The sequence below is a fragment of the Pelmatolapia mariae genome, linkage group LG4, assembly GCF_036321145.2.
Source record: "Pelmatolapia mariae isolate MD_Pm_ZW linkage group LG4, Pm_UMD_F_2, whole genome shotgun sequence".
Lineage (NCBI taxonomy): Eukaryota > Metazoa > Chordata > Actinopteri > Cichliformes > Cichlidae > Pelmatolapia > Pelmatolapia mariae.
In genome coordinates, this window is record NC_086230.1 from 12,003,925 (window position 1) to 12,026,388 (window position 22,464).

General features: G+C 39.5%; 1 protein-coding gene and 1 long non-coding RNA gene across 2 annotated transcripts in view; one reads left to right on the forward strand and one right to left on the reverse strand.

Annotated features, from left to right (window-relative positions):
- Positions 1-12,242, reverse strand: part of LOC134626017 (uncharacterized) — a 141,840-nt gene extending 129,598 nt beyond the window's left edge. Inside the window, exon 1 of the long non-coding RNA XR_010093785.1 lies at positions 12,154-12,242. This is a non-coding gene — a long non-coding RNA (uncharacterized LOC134626017). The remainder of the gene's footprint in view (positions 1-12,153) is intronic.
- LOC134626016 (protein shisa-8) overlaps positions 1-22,464 on the forward strand; it is a 119,287-nt gene that overhangs the window by 81,576 nt on the left and 15,247 nt on the right. Inside the window, exon 4 of the mRNA XM_063471469.1 lies at positions 15,235-15,351. Coding sequence (XP_063327539.1) covers positions 15,235-15,351 — 117 coding nt within the window. The remainder of the gene's footprint in view (positions 1-15,234; positions 15,352-22,464) is intronic.

Sequence of the window (22,464 nt, forward strand, 5' to 3'; positions counted from 1 at the left end):
TGGCGCTCTTGTTACTTGTGTTTCTGGAAAATTATGAGTTCAGAGACACTCTCCTCTGTGTTATTACTCTGTAAGTGCAGATGCAGGATACTCTAATAAAGCGGTGTGAAACATAAGGCCTGGGGGCCAGAATTGGCCTGGCAAAGACTCCAATCTGGCCCACTGGACAGATGCATTGTGGGTTTACAATTTTAAAAAAAGGATATTTTTCTGTAATTTCACACATTTATTTCTTACTCTTTAAATCACGGTGACACTTTTCTTTCATTTTCTACAGCAGCATTTCTTTATCATGTAGAAAACTAAGAAATACTGTTGGCTATCTTTTTCTTTTTTAAAATGTGTAGTTAAACTTCTTTATGCTGAAAGAAAGGGACTTGACTGGGTGCATTTTACATGCTGGGGGTTATGTGCCCCACCATGTACAGTGAGTTTGACATCCCTTTTCTAATAAAACTCTGACTGTCGAAGATGCTTTCAAGTTCTCTTATTGTAGGAAGGTTAAATCAAATACTATTTATATATGATAGAGTTGATCTTTAATCAAAAAGAAACACAAAAAACTAATTTACACTAAACCTGCAAGCAGGTATGCAAGGATTCAGCCCCAAGGTGCAACTGAACTACAAACTCGGGTCAATGAGGAGTAAGCCAGTGCTAAATAGGACATAAAAACAGCTGAAAGTAACACATCTGAGGTGAAGAGGAGAGAAACCCAGGTGGTCTTATAAGGATCCTCCCCGAGGAGCACTGTACATGGAAGCAGTAAGGGGGAAAAACAAGTAACAGGAAAGCACAAAAAGAAAGGAAAGCACCGCAACCAATGCAGTAGCATTGCAATCTGTATGCCTTTTTTTTTTTTTTTGGTTTATGGCAACCTCATGAAGTGTAGCTGCAATGTGGCAATCGTGCAACTTTATTGACAGTAGATTGAAAGATGCTAAACTAGAAGAACAGCATGTGTAACAATAATGAGTCTTTCAATACTTCAGAAATTCCTGAGTTTAAAGTGAAGCCGTTGGCATGTTTGGGAGTTTGTTTGGGAGCATGCAGCAGTGAGCTTGCATGACTTTAACATCTTTGTCCTGTGTGGAATTGTTGATAATGAAGTGATAGGAAGTTAGAATATGAGTTTCTAAAGGTTTATAAAGTCCTGATTTGGGGGAAGAAAACACAAGTTGTATTTACAGTTAAACAGATGATTTTCCCCAGCCGCCACTTTGTCCTCCACACTAGTTAGTGTAGTATGTACACTTCATGTACCATTGCAGTGGTAATAAGTATTACCTTTGACCTGTACTGGTCCCTTCAGTAGTTAAATCTTGATATTATTGAGTTGAATCTTTTATTTTTCCAATTTCCTGTTGGTAGCTGACAGCAGTGGTGCAGCAGTGTGGTCCTTTGCTGCTACTGCACATCTTCTTTAAGGTTCAACATGTGCATTCAGAGATGACCTTCAGCATACCTTGGTTGCAACACGTGGCTATTAAAGTTACTGTTGAATTCCTATCAGGTCAAAGCAGTCTACAATTACCCCAAAAACAAAAAAGCATTTTTTTGCAGTAAAGTGCTGCTCAGTGGATATTTTCTCTTTTTTGGACCATTCTCTGTAGCCCTGTGGTTATGTGGGAAATTCCCAGCAGTTTTAAAATACTGAGGCCAGCCAGTCTGGCAACAGCTGCCATGCTACATTCAAGCTCTTTGGGGCACTATTAAAATGCTAAAAAGTTGCCTATAAAGACTTACAGTCAGTCTCACTTTCGAGACAAAGACGACCTGACTTTGGGAGTCATACTTAAAGTACGCCTTTAAGTTCAAAGGAGTGAGCTAGGTTGTCGATTATTTGTCTTTCATTAATCAACATAAAATCAGAAAGGATGCTGAACAACCTCTGTCCTGCAATATATTTTTCATAAAAGACTAAAACCGGGAAATTATCTCTGTGTATGAGACCCAAATTGTGAGCCCTGTTGCATAACAAGGGTTTGTCTACCTCTCCTAATTTCTGCCGAAGAAGCTGCAGGTGATTATGCAACACACTTATACTGGCGCACACACATAAATCACATTTTATAAACGCAGACATAAGATGAGAGAATAAGGCTACAACATCAGTAAATTTCTGTGGGTAGGCGACTTAGTTTTAGATAACAGTTCAGTACAATTACCTCTTCTGAATAATTGAATCTTCTGAAGTTAAGAAGTGGTGACAAGGGGGTTTGCTTTGTTGTTCCTTGAAGAACAATTAGAGAGAGTGAGAGAAGGCGTGAGGGAGAGCAAGAATGAGTCATGGTGACTTTGGGCGTGAAGGGGCTGGGGGGAGTAGTCGGACTTCAGACGCTTGAGTTGAAGCGCTTCTTTGTAGATAATGAATAAAAAATAATGGAATAAAGAGATTCACTCACACTGTTTGTTTCACTGTTACATAACGCACAAATGCAACCAAAAAAATAAGGAAAAGAAATACACATACCCCCTCTTGCATGCATACAAGCACTAATTATCATGCCCAGAAACCGTCACAGCAACTGCAAAGAAAAGCAAAGTATAAATGCTTTAATAAAAGGCTTTTAATTAATATTCAGCTGTTTTACCCTTTGTTGCTGCACAACTTTTAATGTTTTGCTTGACAGGTTAGCCAGCCAGAGTGAATTAATAACATTTACATAAAATGAAAATCTGGACTGTTTTCATGAGTAAATGAAGGGAAAAGGGAAATGAAAGGGTTTGTTTGGAGGAGGGGGTAAATTAAAACAAGATAAGAAGTTTGACTTCAGTTAAATCAGAGTCTTTCCCCCCTGTGCTGCTCTTTCCTGCCAAAACTCTCCAACAAAGTCCAAGCAGTGATGGGTCAGATTGAGTCTTGTTCTGTATGGATAATGATGCTGTCCATGGTGCTGAAAAGACAAATCCCGATCTCAGTGGGATATTTAATGGCTCTGTCCAGCTGAAAAACAGTCTGGGAGAGATGCTGCAAACCAAGAGGGACGTTCACAGCCCTCGTCTGTTCCCTTTCCTGTATCCTGTTGCCATCTGTTCATCTTTCCTTTCCTCTCCCTGTCAATCGTTCCCATTTACCTTCCACCAGCTTTTTTCATTCCTGCTATCTTTTTAATTGCTTTTTTCTGTACATGTAGAGCTTTATAAGTTAATAATAGAATTTTAAAGTGGATTCTGAATTTGACTGGAAGCCAGTGAAGGGAAGTATCGGTGATCTGACTTCTTTGTCTAAGTATTCAGCTAACTGAAAGTTAATCAATGGAAGTGAATCTCAAACCTACCAGTCAAACTGTGACTGTGTATTTACTGTTGTTTTGGTTGCCATGATTTGTTCTTTGATTCATACATTTTTCATACATTTAGCCATTTCTTATATAATTTCTGCTATACTGCTGTTTGGAAAGCAGTGTTGCTGTGAGTATGTCTGGAAGTGGATGGCTGCAGCACCAGCTGACACGAGGAAGACTTTTAGTTTAGTTTGGAGTGCTTTTGAATAAAGGCTGACTGGGAGCTGGATTTAATGTGATTAAAAACTTGAAATGCTCTATCCTGTTAATTATCAGTTTTATTTACCTGTGTTGGCTCTGCATGTCTGTTTTATGTGAATATGTTTTATATCTGCAGAATTCTGCATGTAAAATTTCTGTTGGGCTTTATGTTTTGGGGGTTTTTTTCCCCCACCGAGTGTATCTGTACTGACTGAATGAACTCCATAATTCACAAGCATTTACTGCAAAAGGCTCAGTTCAATTCAATTTTCTTTTATTTATACAGCACCAAATCACAACAACAGTCACCTCAAGGTGCTTTATATTGTGACTGGATGACACTATCGAATTTTTTAAGAGGCATTTAAATTGGAATTAAATGTGTTATATAGGGATGGGTATCGTTTAGGTTTTATCCGATACCGGTGCCAAACCGGTACTTTTGAAACGGTGCCGGTGCTTAAACGGTGCTCAAACCGGTGCTTAAAGAATGGAGAACACAAAATTGGTCCAAAAACCTCTCATGTTCAGCTGTTTTTTTGGGGGGTTTTTTTGTAAAAAGATAACAATGTAAGCCTTTTCTTCAGCTATAGGGCATATATGGTATCACTCTTGGCTGGAAGCAGTGCTTAAACAATGAAAAAAACACAAACTTTGTCCAAAAACCTCTCATGTTCAGCTGTTTTTTTGTAAAAAGATAACAATTTTAGCCTTTTCTGCAGCTATAGGGCATATATGGTATCACTCTTGGCTGGAAGCAGTGCTTAAACAATGGAAAAAACAAACTTTGTCCAAAAACCTCTCATGTTTAGCTGTTTTCCACTTTTTCTTTGGTCATTTTAGCCTTTTTGGCCAGGGTGAAGGGAGTATCTGCCATCAAACAAGAAGACAGCCGCATGTAACTACGACGGTGTTTGCTAGTTCACCTTACATGCATTAATTTACACACGAACAACATTAAGCTACTGACCCAGACAAGAACGGCTGCTGCTGACATCATCATCCTCATCATTTCTGCTGCACTGGCAGGGCTAGTAGGGGCCAGGACTCTACTCTTCGGGTTTTTGGGGGATGTTGCTAACTCCGGGTCCGATAACAGGCACCACGCCCGCAGTAGATGTGCACGGTGTGAGGTCTCACAGCAGGCTATCAAACACGGCGCATTTCTCGGCTTTAAAAAAAACCGCTATGCGTTGCCAGGTGTTTCATCGGATTTGAGGTGTTACCTCCTTTGACAGTATCACAGTACCAGCTTAAAGCACTTGTTGCAGGCTGCTGAGTTTGCATCTTTTGCTGTGAAGTGCAGCCAGACTTTGACCGCTTCATCTTGGGCATTTTTAATCTGTAGCTCTGCTCTAAAAGAACCTACGTACCTGGACCCGCCTACTATCCTCGGAAACGTAAAATGATTGGCTAGAATTGGCTCAGGAAAAAAAAAAAGCACCAAAATAAAGCACCGAAATGTGCGCTGCTTTTCGGTCTGGTTACTACCGTTTATATCAGAACCGGTGCCATCATGGCACCGGACACCGGTACCCATCCCTAGTGTTATAGTTAGTACGTTATATATATATCAAAGTACTTCTGACAACTGCAGCTGTTACAGTAGTGATGTGAACTGCTGACACGTCTTTCTTGTAGTTTTAATGAACCTTACATGATTGAAGACTGCATTTCAAGTGTTGTTTAAGTGATGTGACATCATCGTTTGTCAACACACATTAGATCATCTTTACCTCACCTCTAATTTACCTCCATTTCTTTCATCCTTTCTTCTTTCACTTTGCTACCTCTGTTTATTATTTGGACTACTCTGTAGTCAACATGCTTTCCACAGCTAATTCTATTTATTTAGATAAACCGCTCTGTCCATGCATGAGCATGTCGGTGTGTGTGTGTGCGCGCGTGTGTGTGTGTGTGTGTGTGTGTGTGTGTGTGTGTGTGTGTGTGTGTGTGTGTGTGTGTTATGCATAGATGTGTTCACTGCATTATGTAAAGCAATGAGCAGCAACGTTCAGCACATTCATTGTCTGTGCTAAAGGCAGAAAATAATGGTGTTATCCTGGGATAAGCCCTCATTTATCCTGCAAATAGAGTGTGAGGGGTAGAAAAGGGGGGTTGGGGGGTTGGCGTGCGGAGCAGTTTTTAAAGAGACTTCAACATTGATATTAGTGTGCTGAAATGACTCCATTTACTCTATTTAACACAGAGGAACAAGAATAAGAGTACAAAAAATGTAAGAGAAAAGCAGTGATTTGCTGGGCAAAGCAGGGCGTGGGTACTTCTAGTCATTCATCAGTCTCTCTTCATGTTCCTCTTAGTATTAAGACAGTTTAGAAGTATGGCCACCGGACAGTCAGCAAGTCAGTGAGGCAAAAATTATTTCATCATTGAATATTCACTGAAGTGTTTTGCTCATAATGGTAGTACTCATCAGTACAACAGTATTGCCGTAGATTATATGCTGTTAAAGAAAAGAGTGAAATGTAGAGAAACACTGAGCACCCACTTCACTAAAACTTACGGCAGAGAAAAAGAGGCAAGAAAATCAAAAAGAAAACATAAAGGTAGATGAGTCTTTCTCACATATTGGTTTCACTGCTTCGTTCCATCGCAACAGATGGCCTACCGTCACAACCAAAGAGTTAGACAAGACAGGGTTGTGGAGAAAACAAGGTGTATGAGGAAGGAAGGAGGAAGGATAGGCGGGAAGAGGCAGGTGCAGAAGTAGAAAGAGGCGCCTGAAAAGAAATGTAACAGAGGAAAAGTGACAGAAAAAGATTTTTAAAAAGATAAAAGCGTCAGAGACTTTGAGAATCAGAGGAAGAAAGAGAGGACACGCACAAAGCTTTGCTAAGCAACAACTCAAAGTAATGCTTGCGTGTATTTTTTACAACACACTGAGACAGGAAGAGATATTAATGAAGGAGGCCCATATGCTGCACACATGGTACCCACTCAAAGCTTTAACATGTAAACAGCATCCAGTTTAACCTATTCTTGCCTAGAGTTACTGAAGAAGACTGTAAGTACCATGAAATATTTTTTCTGCCATTTGCAGTATATGTTAAAGGTTACCTGGCGCAATCAAATATTTTAAATGTGAATATGACACCATGGGAGGCAAATGGTTAGCTTAGCATAGCAATAAAATAAAATGCTACCAGTCCAGCACATAACCCACATTACCCACTTATAAAACAACAAATTATAGTTTCTACATATTTTTGTACTGATTAAACAGAATATAATAATGTATATAGTACATATATGTAACATAATATAACAGACATAATATGTAAATTCTATAGGTACTGTTTGGTCGATTGTATGCCCTTAAAATAAGTCTGCAGTCATGGCATACATCTTCTTACTTCTATGTCAGAGAAAATATTTCACAAAAAACAATGAACTTTTTTTTTAAATATAAGCAGACGATCAGATTAGCTTAAAACAACCCTTCAGACATAAAATCAGAAATTGCCAAACAAACTGAAAACAACAACTGATGTTTTTGATGTGTGTGACAGTCTGTGTTTGGAAGGATTTGTGGATTGAGAGAGACCTCGCTCAAAAAAGGGGAAAAAATGAGAAAACTTCTGTCTAAAAAGCTACAACTACAGCAGGAGCTCAAGAAGGACATGTACAAACAGTGTGTGTCAAACAGTTAAACCCATACAGCGGGCTGAGTCACTCACTGGAACAAAAATCTATATAAATGAGGACTTCACAGATGCAAAAGAAGGAAAAGGAAGGAGCTGATGCAGAGTTTAATCCGGAGCTGATAGCTGCGACGGCGAGGGGGAAATTTCATATGTTCAAACTGATTACAACAACAAAAAACTCATAGACTTATAATGACCAATCTACAATCTACAAAGGTTTGCTGTACAATATGATCTAGAGCTGAGCACTTTTCATTACACTGAACATCATCCACATGAACTGGAAAATCACACTGATAACAGCTTTTTCCTCAGCACCACTAGCTGTCACACTGATGAGCAGTTTAACAGTATTATAGCTAGATATAAAGAAGTTATAGATGGTGTTAATAAATGTAAAAAGAAAAAATCAAGTGACTGTAATGACACAGATGTAAAAATTGTAAAATGTGTATTTCAGGCGATTTCCAAACCACAAACTCAAAACTTCAACTTATCACACCAAACTGGACAATTTCCTGACAGCATGAAAACAGCAACACTCAAACCTGGTGACAAAATACCACCTCACAAATTACAGGATTGGGTCTCTTCTCACACTCATAGAATTTCAGCTCAATTCAATTCATTTATATTTATATAGTGCCAAATCACAACAACAGTCGCCTCAAGGCGCTTTATATTAAAAGGTTAAGACCCTACAATAATACAGAGAAATCCCAACCATCACTCAGCCCTGTATGAGTAAACTTGTTGGTGACAGTGAGAAGGAAAAACTCAATTTTTAACAGGAAGAACCAGTGAAGGGCAGCCATCCTGTCAGGAAGGGTGACAGGACAAAAGACACAGAACAAAGTACTAACGCCAAAAAGAATTTAAAAAAAATGTGCAGTTGGGATATTCCTTTGAACTAAAAACAATAAATCTAAAAATAAATCAAACGCCATGAAAACATTCTGCAAATGTACAGATCAAAACTGATCTTAGCAGAGTGAAGCCAGCAGCATCTTGTCTGCCTTGCTAAACTTCCTTGAGTTTCCCATCAAACACCAGAGTTTATGCGGTCATTAACAAGACACCCCCAATGTAATCGAGTCACACTAGATTTCAGTGGAATCAAAGTAAAGTGTGCAGTTGTTCTGTGACAACAGCTATCTTCATGACCACAAGGTGGCAGTAATGCTTGGAAACAGCCTTAACGACACACCGCTTGAGATGAAAGGAGAGGAATCGCATTCAATTTAGTTTTAATTGATGTTTATTTTCAGATTTCATTAGGCAACTGCAAAGCACTGCTCACCTTATTTGTCCTGACAGAAGGCCACTGATCCAGGTGGCCTGCAGTATGTGAGGCCACATATATGATTCTGTACCTTCTGCTCTAATAAACTAATATGTACATCACCATACGTACAAACCAGTCCCTTGAACAGCTGGTGCGTTACATTAGAAACATGTGCTGTACACAAAGTATAAGAGATAAAACTTTAGGCCTCCTCTGGCCTGTCCTACATCTGAATCCTCATTTTTGTCTTTACTTTCCTTCTCTCACATAAATGAAACAACCACAAACACATCCAGAGTGCTCTACAGTTCCACAGATGATCTTATATCACCCTGCACATCACTCAAACTGCGCCCTGCTAGTGTTCTGCACTGTGAAACATCAGACAATAAATTTAACATAAATATATTTATACACATTGTATTTTCAAGTTATGGTATAAAGGTTGAAGTTGAGACAACGGCTTCTGTTTCATGACGAGTCTTTGCCATTAAACAACACCGAGCTGTCCTCGTCTCTCTCCATCCCACACTGCTGTTCTTACATTTATTCCCCTTTCTTCCTCCCTCCCTCTCGCTCTCTGTCTCTCATTAGCTCTTTGTGTGTGTGTGTGTTTGTGTGTGTGTGTGTGTGTGTGTGTGTGTGTGTGTGTGTGTGTGTGTGTGTGTGTGTGTGTGTGTGTGTGTGTGTGTGTGTGTGTGTGTGACAGTAGTCATTTCAGAGTAAGACTGGCTGAAGCCCTTGCAGCAGTCAACCTCTTTGATGTTGAGCCCTGCTGAATTAGGCCATCACCCAGCGGTGCTCTCCTGCCTGCCTGCCTGGCTGCACACACACACTCTAGTCACAAACACAAACAAGGTATGCTTCAAAGTACACACATACAAATCAAAACAAATACACGCTGGAGGGAAGCGTGCACATGCCAAACAGACATTATTTGCTGTAGCTGCTCACAAAGGTATTGGACACACACACACACACACACACAGGTCCACAAACATTTCGTCACTTTCACAGTTTTCACCTCTACACATTGTGAATTACATTCATGTATGGTAAAGTCCTCATTTTCTTCTCTGCTTCCATTTAATAAACATAAATTTGAATTCTTATCAGCGCTTTTCCTCCGAGGCCTCCATACTACAGTACATCAAAAACCGCGCGCAGCCTCGTGAACACACATGCAGAGGAAATGTGGGACATTCAGAGAGAATTTATTCACGAATACAAACTGCAGGAAATAATTTGTTCCTTTTCAATCTCTCTCACACTTTTTTTGCGGCGGTATGAATCGTATCGCGACGGCTGAGGGGTAACATTTGCTAAATCATTAATGAAAACAGACTAGAGACCTGATATTTCATAAATGTGAAAATGAAAGGATAGCAGAAATATTTTTGTTTGAAAAAAGGTGAATAAAGAGGGATGATGCAAACACAGGACACTTACAGAAGCAGACAGGTTACAGAGAGACAGGGAAAAAAAACCTCAAAAGCAACTCAGTTTAAAAGTGTGTCAGGTGGAACCCAGGAACTGGATGGAGCAAGTGATGTCCAAAAAATATTTTAAAAATACAGTGACTGAGAAAAAAACAAGAAATATGCCCTAGGGCCACATAACCTAACAAGAAGAACACAAACAAACACCAAGAGAAAGGGAGAACATGGGGGTTGCAGATGAATAGTCAAAAAAAAGAAAATCCTCCTGTGACTTCTCCTAAAAACGCTTTCTTTACCTCAGTGGAAAAACATAAACTCAAAGAAACATGTGAAGGAGGATCCGTAAGGAGTTACATGCTCAGAGAACCGAGCTGCACTACATGTTGACAACATGTTTGATCAAATCAAACAGCTGATGAAATCAATTCAAGTTTATTTATCAAACACATTTTAGAACAATCAACATGCTGTGCATATTACAGGATGGAAAATATTAAAAAATGACTCAAAAAATGCAAAACGTGTCATTTTTCTTAAAAGTAAAGCAAAATAGGACAAAAGAGACCATAGAGACCAGTTGGCGATTGCCTGGTAACCACCAATAATTGGGAAAAAAACTGGTATTTGCTGACTGGTTATCGAGCAGTTGTGGGATTTTTTATTCTGAAGGTGTCGCAGTTTTTCAAGTTTCACTGCCACTCTGTGGTTTGTTAGTGGGTGTTAGCGGACAACAGTTATTGTCTTCAGTGTAAACAACTACTCACAACAAAGATTTGGGAGCAACAACCTCTGCGAATGGTTTCACCTACTTAACAACTCAGGAAATACATATTTTTCCCTCACAACGCGAGAAATCTCTTTGGGCAGCAAGTTATGCAACTGAGGGTGGAAACTATATCAAAATGATAGCAGCTAGCTAAAACATTAGCTTTTGCTATGTCACATGAGTATTTTAGCACCTAAAGTCTAGTTAGCCACTAGAACATTTGCTATATTTTAGCATGCTACAACAACAGCTATGACCAGTGTCCAAAGTATGTGGTACAGTCTGTCTGTGTGCTACTCTTGTTTGTGCTGCTGTTTGTGTATCGGCCATGAAAAGTGTGTACTGCAGCCACTGACTTTACTTTTCATGCTGCCTGTCACTCCCTCCCCTTTTTGCCAGCCAATCAGCATTATCCACAAACTTACCCACAGCTGAGCTACATGCCGTTAGGTTGTTTGAGGGCTGCACAATAGCATGAACAGACACAACAAGAGTAGCATAAAACAAGCATTAGATACTTTTCTTTGTTTGTTTGTTTTGTCTTTTTTAATGTGCTGCTTCCTGTGTGCTATGTAAATGTCAAAAACCTTGATTTCCAAGGCTGGGTTTTAAAAAATTACCTGTGATTGTCAGACTGAAAATGATGTTCACCCTTCTGCGACTGCTCCCTCATATTTTTTCTTCCTGTTCAATTAACCAGTTTAACTCCTGCTTTTAGTAAGGTATTAAGCATCTGTGACTGATGCAAAATTAATTAACAATTATTCTAAAGGCCAACAATGAAGCAATGCTTAAAATGAGGACACAGCTAATCCAAAGTGAGTTAAGCTACAATGTTAGATTCGCTTTAATCATTTTAATAGGGCTAATAATGTTTATTTATAGACCACTTCTCTAAACCCTTTTATTACAAGCAGATTTTTACTATAGCAGTGTGACACGGTTTGGCTTTGGGTTTTAACATATTGTTAAAGTTATGACATAAAACTGAAGGCGTAATAGAAAAGGTGTGGCACTGTGGATAATATGGACCCGGCTTTTACAGCCTTTAAAAGGCTCCGCTGCTTTCTTTTTTGCTCACTATTACTTATTACTTATCTTCACTGTTTCTTTTGGTGAAAAATGTGCAAGAGAGAAAAAAAGAAAGGAAACAAATCCACTGCATTGCACGGATGCAGATACACTGATTTCTATGGCTTTTGTTGCTCCACGCTTGCTTGATGTTTAGTTGTTGCTGAAAAATTGTATAAACTCTGTATATGGGTCTAATGGTTAAGCAAGAGCAACGCTCCTGAAGTGCTTTTTGAAATGTCATTTGTAATGTGTGACATGTTGTTTTCGTGCCCTTCCTTATCACTGAAGGGCAAATGGCTTTTTACTCCAGTCAGGGCAGCAGCTATTCACCATCTCTAAGGACGAACATGTTCATAAATCTCGCTCTAAATATAAACACATGCATCAAAAACTATTTGAGAATAATAACACTAACACTAAGCTAAACTTGTCTTACCCGTATCCTGCATTTCGTCCTCTGTCCTGTGCCTCAGCATATTACCATGTCTGTCATAACGTTGCTGAAGGAGGATGCTAAAAACTCACTGAGCAGAAAAAGGACAAAACTAGTATGCGCACTGTTACATGTTATGCTGGCGTAACACAACAAAATCTTTCAAAAATAAACCTCTTTGTCTCACTCTCTCACTCTCTTTCTGGTGGCCGGGAACAGCCCTGTGGTCAAACTGGAGAGTGGCCAGGGATCTTTCCATCAATTAGCTGTGTCTGCCTTCAACTCCCTGTCTTTCTGTCTGACCCTCTCATTATTTCCACTGTTGTTGATTCACAAAAGGAGTGCTTGAGAACAAGGGATCCAAATGTAGGGCACTTAAAGAGCAGGAGCTATTGCTTTGAATGTTGTGCAATCGCTCACAATTCCTGCATAAATTAAATAACTAAAGCAATTTTAACTGTAGGTGGGTTTTTGTTTATTGGTTGATTGACGGATGCGCTCCTTTTAACTCTAGGTAGGCGAATGAGTGATGAGAGAGGCGGCATACGTGGTTCACACAAGACATTTTACATACACACACAGCTATACAACGCATACACACGACTGGGCTTCCCTGCACTCTGTGCTACACAGCGTGTCATTACTGCATATCAATTACAAGGGGAAGTGAAGATCTATTTCTAATTCAATCAGTCAGCGCTGGTGTCACATCCCTCGCTCTGGTTTCTCTCCCTGCGTCTCCCGCGCTCTCCGCCTCGCTCTCCTGTTTCCCCCTCGCTTGATTCCCATCGATGCGTTTCAGCTATTGTGGGGCTGGTGGATGCGGGAGTCAGGTGTGTGTGTGTGTGTGTCATCCTCTTCGGGAAACAGTTTTAGCTAAGTTTTGTACTTCTGGAAAGATGACACTTTCGAAGAAGGGAGGTAATCCTGGCCTGACCTTGTTTCTCCAGAAAGCTTGCAGAGTCTTTGAGATGCTGTGTTGTTATTGTCAAAGATGAGTGCAGTTGCTTTTATGTTGTTTTGAAAAATGTATTCCATTCATTCCTAAGATTAATTGCAGAAACAAGTACCTTTGGTGATTAGAGCTGGGATTCTGTCACTCATTTTCCTCTAAGATTATTTTTTAATAACAAAAAATGATTTTTTTTTTAGGTCACCAAAAACCACATGAGAAACTAACCTTGAACATAAAACAAGAAGTCAATTTTCTACCTTTAAATTCAGACATATTCAGGTTATTGTACGTTGCCCTAAAATCATCAGAAACATGATATCGAACCAATATTTACCCTGGATGGCATTAGCTTGATCTCCAGTAAAAATGTGGGAAATGACCAGAATATGTCCCTTAACATGCACATATCATGGACTACATCCTTTCATCTGTATTAGAAATAGACTCTCAGAGTGATGCCAAATTACTTGTGCCTTTGTTAGTTACAGGCTGAAGTATTGTAATTTCTTGTTATCAGCCATTTCTAAAAGTTCCCTGAGAAGTTAATCTAAAATGCTGCAGCAAGAGTAGAAGAGGGACCCGGGAGATCATGTTTCTCTCATCTTAGCTTCTCTTTAGTGGCTTCCTGCTAAATCCAGAATTGAATTTAAAAATCCTTCTCATATTCGAGGTCTTGAATAATCAGGTGCCAACATATCTTAAAGACCTAATAGTATCATATTACCCTAACAGAGCACTCTGATTGGTGGTTTAATTGTGGTCCGTCCTGTGGAACCAGCTCCCCCAGGTTAAATTGGGGGATAGAAACCATGTCTAGTTTTAAGATTAGAATCGAGACGTTTTATTTTTTTTTAAATGTTTATAGTTAGAGCCAGATCAGGTGATGCTAAACCATCTCTTAATTATGCTGCTGATCGTTTCCACTTCCCTATTTGCACTCCCATAATGCAAAGAGGGGGTAAGACGAATAAGACGAATGGTTTATACCACAGTGGCCTAGAGATTAAAACATGTGGTTTCAGTGGAAGTGAATGAGGCACTTCTGGCCATGAAGGTGTCAGGAGGGAGTATCTGTTATCACACTTTGCTGATATTTGACATGTCCAAGACTCAGCGATGCCCCATCCCCCGACTATTTATAATATGGGAAATAATTTTTTCGTTTTTGTTTTGTTTTTTTAAATAATGAATAATTAAACTTGCATTTAAAGAGTTAAAATCCTGAATGTTTTGATCATTTTATAAGGGCTCAAGCTGATTAAGTGAAAAAAGGGGAAAAAAATGTTGATGTATGAAGATTTTTTTATGGCAGATTTTGTGTGTGTACATTTTGGTCCACCAAGGTGTCGAAAGGGTAAAAATTTGAAGCGGGCATAAGGGTTAAATAAAAATATACATGACCATTAAATCGTCATAATAAAATACCAAAACTAAATAAGATGGAGGTTGTGGTTGGGTGATGAGTGTCTCAGCTGAGTAGCTGTCAAGTTACAGTTGAATGCTTAGCTGTACGCCTGCAGGACTGTGAGCGGGCATTTTCAGTTAGCCGATAGCGATGCAGCTGTGAATGTGCAAGTTCATACGACTTTCAGTGCTGTAAACAAATCTGTCAACTTTTCTGCAAGGTGTGTTTGTGTAATTCAGCTTGAGTTTTGAGTGCTCAATTTCCTTGTCAGCTGTCCTTGTTTTCACTCAAACGGGAGGCATATGGGAAGTGGTGTTTTCTCGTGTCCTTGTTGACCTGCAGATGTAAAAATAACAAAAAAAATAAAATTAAAAAACAGCTTTTTGAATATATTTGAGCAGGAAATGGACATTTTGTAATGTGGGCTGAAAGAAGTGCACAAATCACGCCCGCAGCTAATTAGTTCTTGCATTCCCGACTAAAGAGCTTAAAGAGCTTTTGCATCACTTTCTGGAAATGGAAACATTTAAAAATCATCCCCATCCATTCATAAAAAAAATGTCAGCCAAATAAGGCCAGAGTTATAGAGAGGAGAGCTGCTTTTCTCTCTTTGTATGGTTTAATGCTCTTATTCCTCTTGAGAATATTCTCCCAATTTGCATTTTCTTTGATCAACTTCTAGATATTTGTTTGATATTTGCTTCTCTCTCTGTGTCTTTCATAGATCACAACCATTTAAACAATGCAGCTTTATCTCCTCTGGGTCCAGCCATGGCTTTGTCTCACCCTCACAACAACCTGGGAATTGGCTTCAACAAATATGCTTCACTCAAGGCTGTGGGTGAGTAACACATACTAAACCTGACTACATGCATACATGTTTACAGCTGTATGTTTGCATGTTTGCATGCTTACTCATGGATGCGGCTACTGGTGTGCACATAACAAGTCACTTGCAGAACACAGACTTACTGTACAAAGGTCAGCGAAGCCAAATGTGTACGGTAGTAGATCAAGTAACTCTTAAAATGATGGGTTTTTTGTATGAGTCTGACTCTTATCCAGACATTCTGAGTTATGAATCATGTTTGAGTGCTGTGGTAGAGTCTAGATTTACCCTGTTACACCAGATTACAGCAGCTGTGATGTAAATATTATGAACATATGAGCCCACCACCATGATTTAAATAATCACCCATTCTCAGATATTGTTCTACCAGTTTGATATTACAAGGATATAATGTTGGAAAAATACTGCAGGCACTTACACAAGAGAAGAAAATTGGCTAAAGAAAATGAAAAAAATTACCACAATATCCTCACCACCATGATGCATAAATCAGAGCTGCAACAGAAATTGAAGAAGCTACTTTCTTCTATTGAGTTTTTGAGGAAAACAATGTTAGTAAGGCTCTTTCATGCACCGTAGCACCATCCAGCTTAAACTTTCATTTTGGTCTCTGCAGCTAAATATTAGACACATTATGCCGAGAAGCTGTCACTGCCGAGCAGGAGATTAGAAGCAAGGTGCACAGATGCGCACACAAGGCTGATAGCAAAGCTTGGGTTGGTTTGCGCTGTCATCAATAATACACACATAACACACATAACTTGTCCAAATATACAGCAAAAACCAGTGGAAAACCCATCAATATGCATGCTGGATTTACAGAGACAAAACATAAAAGTCAGTTAAATTAAAGAAGACAGCAAGCGCACTGTGTGCAATGGGTGAGTTCAACCAGTATAATACTGGCAGGTCCTTCCTGGAAATACTGATCATAACTCAGCAGTGTGAGACTGGTAAAACCAGTAATGATGATGTACTTGTACTTTTACTTGTAGTGGAATGGTAACTCAGCTGGTTCACATTATAAAAACCAAAGCTGTAACGTACGCGTGCACACACGACAGAGACTGGCTGAGTGACAGTAGAGTCTGGCCAGCAGCAGGGTGAAGCGTCTAGTTCACGCCTCAAGCTTGCCCTGTGAAAATACATGAATAAACCAACATATCGCACACTCGTACACACGCAGGATGTTGTTCATCCAAATGCAAATGCACACTTGAGGGAGGGAAGTGTAAACGTGTAGATGCAAACAGGGACACGCACACAAACGCCCACACACGCACCTTCTTCATGTGATCACTTCAGACAGATAAGGACACTGTGACAAAGATGAGGAACAGCAGCTTGGCACATGTGCATGCATTGTTTATTGACATGTAAACGCAGATGTTATTGCAGTAGTTAATGTGTGGATTAAAGTAACTAAAAAATGTGGCAACGGATTGACTGGTATCATTATGCAAGTTTTCAGTGTTTAGGAAATCAAAATAAACGAATTAAATGATTTTGCCATCACTGGCTGCAGATTTGAACTGATTATTAAGTATAAAACATTTGGAATAATGCTATGGTGTAGGACTTCAGGCTTCTGCAGGAGCAAACCTCATTCCCCCCTCACACTGCTGATTCTAGATGGGATCAAATGGTGGGATGAGCTACTGTGATTGGCTGTTGTGTTGTTTAGCTGCATACACTGGGAGTGATTTGAATTGACGTAATAGCCAAAAATTGTAGAAAGTGGTATTTGGGGACTTCAAGTGGGCGGGATCTGCAAAAAACTCATAAGTGAGTGACTGAAGAGACTACCAATCAGAATGAAGAATACCATTAATTGACGTATGACCATCTAGTAAATATATTAGAGGGCCACCTAGGCAACTGAAGCCCTGCAAGTGACCAACTGTTAGTTTCGAAGTCATGTGTGACTTCCAGAGTGTATGCGATTTTAGGCATTATGGCAGCCACACTGCTCTGTTGTTAGCCATATCTGGCTACTCATTTACCTAATCCCCAGTCAAAAGCAAACTAGAAACGCAGACCTTTCACTCTACATGCACTATTCATTCAAAATAATTTTCAGCGGTGTTGCACTCTTTCACTCAGTGTGACTCTTACTGGAGTTCATAACCAAAAGTCCAACGTTAGGCTACCTGTTAGCAACAAATTGGCAGACTGATAAAACATTAAACTAACAACTAAGCCAAGTTAACAACTGCAGCTTTTAGCATCATCACTTGCCGAACAGAAGACAATCAAACCGTTCAGACTTGATCTAATCTAGCTCCAGTCCAACCTTGGAAACTTACACAACAAATATTCAAACTGAAGTCTGAACATTTGTTCAGTAAAGGTAATTTTGTCTCAGGTAACATTACAAGGTTGTCGAAAATGAATAATACATAGTGGCTGTAGTCTTGCCTAACTCATACATATGCATATACACAGACAGTAGTTGTCTAATAATGTGCCTGTTGGTAGGGCTAAAATAAGACACCTCACCCCAAACTCTCATATATAATTCCCAAAACTAGGCCTGTTGTTAAATTATAGTACATTTAGTGGTCAGTTCACTCAATGCAATTTCAGGAGCTAAAATGTTGCTTTGAACAAGAGAGAAATATTTACTTTACTTTACTTAACATTACAAGATTTCTAATTGCAGCCATCAAAAAATGTGATTCCTTGCAGCAGAGACCACGTGGTGCTGACTACTGTTTTCAAGAATGAAGAAAAAGTTGATAGTTTATATTAAACACATAGAATTAGGACACTAAGCTCGCAAAAACTGAGGCCAGCAAAATGTGGTGTGACTGTGGAAAATGACTGAAGAGAAAAAGAGCAAGAATGAGACAATCTCATCTCATTATTCTGCTCAGTACTGGGAGACAAAGGCCGACTGCAGCAGCAGCAATCCCCTATCCACAATGAGCGTCAGCCACATTTCCCTGAAAAATACTTCAAAGTATCACATCCTTCACAGACGGAGGTGCAGTAACCTCCTCTCTCACTCGATGTCTAGGTATTGAGTTAAGACTCTGTTTGATGACCCATAGGCTCTTCTCTGTTTTGTAACTGCTTTATTTCTGTCTCTCTCTCTCACACACACACACACACAGTTTTAGAGTGCTCTGCTTTTTGTCATCAGCGATGCTGATCATCCACGCTCTCTAACTATGTACCTAAAAGCTTACACAACACACGAACAACCTACGACCTCTGACAATGCCCTCTATATCTTCTCCAAAAGCCCTGTGAGCACATCTGCTTTAAAAATAAATCTGTTTCTGTGACAACATTCATGTGAGATATGAAAACTGTGTGTGTGAAAGACTTGCATATGTTATAACGCTCTCATCATCACATTGTGTCAGAACATTTCAAGCAATTTGTTTCTTTTCAATTCATTCCTCCACAATCACTGGATGTGGCGCATAATGAATAATTTGACAAATATGGAAATATGATTTTTTGTTTTCTTGCCAACAATCTAATGAGATTCACGTCTTTCAGCGAAGCTCAACTTAAGAGCTGCTGGTCAGCAGATTGTGTTTTACTCGGACAAAGCCAGGCTAACTGTTTCCTCCTTATTTCATTCTTCACACTGCACAAAAAACAATCCTATCAGCTTGTGCTGTTTCACTTTCAGAAGCTTGTTCTCTTAGAGTTCTCTATTTCTTGTCATTTCTTTAAGTAGTCTTCGGGAATAGTTCTCCAGACTTATTGAAGGACATTCAAAGCTCTTCTTTGGATTTTGGCTCCTTTTTATTCTGTTCTCTTCAAAATGATCCCACACTGCTTCAATGATGTTGAGGTCCGGGCTCTGGGGAGGCCAATCCATGACTGACAGTGTAACATTGTGTGTTTTTCTATCCAGGTATGCTTTTACTGCATTGGCAGTGTGTTTGGGATCATTGCTGATAAAAGTTAAGCCTACGCCAATCAGAAGCTTTCCAGATGGTATTGCATAGTGGATTAAAATCTGATGGTGCTTTTCTGTGTTTACACATTCTGTCGCCCCAACATGACTGCCTGAGATGCAGCCCCAAACCACGACAGAGCCTCCCCCGTGTTTTATTTATGGCTCTAGACACTCGCTGCCTCCTCTGGATGTACTGACAAAGATTTGAACCAAATATTTCAAATTTAGATTTGTCACCCCGTCAGACCTGTTAACACTGATGTTCTGACCACTGACAGTTCTTGTGTAATTTGGCATACCATAGCTTTTCTCTGTTTTCCTTCCTTAAGGATCGGTTCTTGACAGCCACACGTCCACTGAGATCATTTTTGATGAGGCTACAGTGAACAGTAAACTCCATCTCTCAGGTCTGGTGTCAGGTCTTTGCTCATTTTTTTTCCTATTTCCTAAGCACATGACTTTCTAATCCATCTGCTGTAGATACTTTTTTTAAGACTTGCAACTATTTATTTTGTTCTCCACTGGTCCAATTTCCTCAGTTGTTTTAAGGACACACTGCCACCAGGCCAAGATCTGCCATGTTTTGCCTGTAGCTGTGTGGGTATCATCTTGTTGGTATATAGATACTTATTTTTGCCTGTCAAACTGTTATCTTTGGTGTTTTTCATAGATACAACCAAAGAAATGGGAACTATAGCCTCTGTTGCTGCTAGTGACAAAGTGGCTTGAGATACAAGCTCGAGACTTTTGCACAGTGCTATGCAGTAAATGTACTCAAACCAATCATCTTTTCACACATGCTTATCACTTCTCTTACTGTGCAATAAACAAGCCAGTGGGTCCAGAAATCCTTCCTGTGTGGGCAAAGTCATAGCTAGGACACCCAGCAATTTGGATGGGACAGCTGACCATCAGCCAGGTGAAACAGCATGTATCTGAACTAAGCTGCTTTGAAATCTTTATTAACACACTAGGACTTACTGCAGCAGGTAAAGCCTCACTTTTGCTTTTTAAAATTTCTCCTGCAAAACAAGACACAAAAGATGATGTTAAAAAAAAGGGAAAAAAATTAGGTTTTAAAATTTGTGTGTAAGAGTGAAACATGTCAAAGAGGTCCGGAAACTCTATGACGTCAAACCATTGCCAGGTGTAGCAGCAGGACTGAGGATCAAGCAGCTCTGATAACTTAATTAAAGTACTGGAGGAAGTAAGGGTGGACTGGCAGTGAGAGCACGGGACAAAGATGCTAAAGGTGAGAGAGGGAGAACGCGATTGGACAGACACCAGATGAACATGTAGAGGAGACGCTCAGAATCGAGTGTGAAGGCAAGGACTTTTTTGTTTTGAATTAATAACCTCAGTAAGCAGTCTGAAAATATAAACAATTACAAACCTATGTGTGACTGACAGAGCTAAATCCAAGTCAGTGACCAGTGAGCGTCAGGTTTACAGCAAGGAAAAAAAACACAAGACAGAAGGTGGAGGGATTTTCTCAAAGAGGCTGTGAAGGACTGTTTGCCAAACCACTCGGTCTCCAAACTGCGGGCCAAGACTGCCTGACGTTTTTAATTACATTTTAACAATCCTGCAGTTTTAAAGGGGAGTACAGACAAAATGCTGTCAATCTGAATTTTGTTTTGATATGCAAGTTACAACACTTGTATAAACTGGAATGAATTTATTATCCAGTGAATGCAGAACTAGGGTGGAAACAGGAAAATCTGCTTTCTGAGAAGAACAGCATAAGATTACAATTTGGATTTTTTTTTTCTCTTCGTGGTTGTTGAAATTTTCAGTATATGCTTCAGGATACGTAATGTAAATAATAATGAAAAAAAAAAGGTTTTGTGAATTTTTAGACACATGAACTGGAGGGATCTCAAAGTCTGGCTTTGAAGATGAATCAGCTCTGGTTTAGCTTTTTCTTTTTTTTTACGTTTTGCACTTCAGGATGCAATTTCTCTACAGGCAGCGATTAGTGAACAACCTGTAGAGACTAATGAGAAAAAGCATAGCTATCTAGTTTTTAACATTTTCTTCAGCAATTTTTCTATAAAGAGGAAACCTCCTGATTAAAAACAAATGGAATTTCTGAGCTATGATGTTCTGCAGGGGGGATTTCTTTCTTTCTTGTAGCTTATTCAGTTTTACCACCTCAGCTCTGCTGGACTTTCCTGGTGTTAAATAATTAAAAGCTGAATACTCTTAAGGAAAGTATTCCTTAAAATCTACAGAACACTGCTTTGGAGAGCCAGAAGTTACCAATTCTGTCAGTGAACTGAAATGTAACTTACATGGTGAAAAGGGACACGCATGATATTTCCATTTGATGTTATTCATTAAAAAAAAAACTATAAAAATATGAGATTTTAAATAGTTAATTTAATGCAAGGCAACTCATCAAACCATGAAGCAGATTGGCTAGAGCAGCAGAAGACCGCAAGCTCTACTGTCCATAAGCAAAGAATAGGAAACTGAGGCAACAGTTTGGACGGGCACAACAGAATTTTTGTTCTTGCTGTAACACTTAGATGGGCAGAAACATGAAACCACGAATCCATCCAGCCGTCTGTCAACAGTTCAGGGTGGTGGTGGTTTAATGTTGAAGGGGGATATTTTCTTGGCACGCTTTGGGCCTCTTAATACTAACTGAACTTTGTATAAATGCCACAGATGATTTGTTGCTGACCATGTCCATCCCTTTATGTTGACAGTGTACCCATCTTCTTCCAGCAGGATAGCACACCATGTCACAAAGTTCAAATAATCTCAAACCGTTTTCTTGAACAGGACACTGAGTTTTCTGTACTCAAATGGCCCCCACAGTCACCAGATCTCATTCCAATAAAGCATCTTTGGAATGTGTTGGAAATGAAGATTAACATCATGGATGTGCAGCCGACAACTTAGCAGCATTGTAATATGATATCATAACCCTCACAAACCTTGTGGTGAGAAGTTTCATCATGTCTCTTTTACCCTACAACACTTGCCAGCCTATGTCTGCAATGTTGCCTTCTGGTAGTTTGATCCCCTCAGTTCTGACTACCTTCCCTCTCTTTGTTACCATCCGACTACACTTGCCAGCCATACCACACAATAATTATCTGAATAATCCATCTGACTTTGACAACAGGTTTGTGCTACAGGTAGCAAAACACCTCCATCCTAAACCTCACCCTATG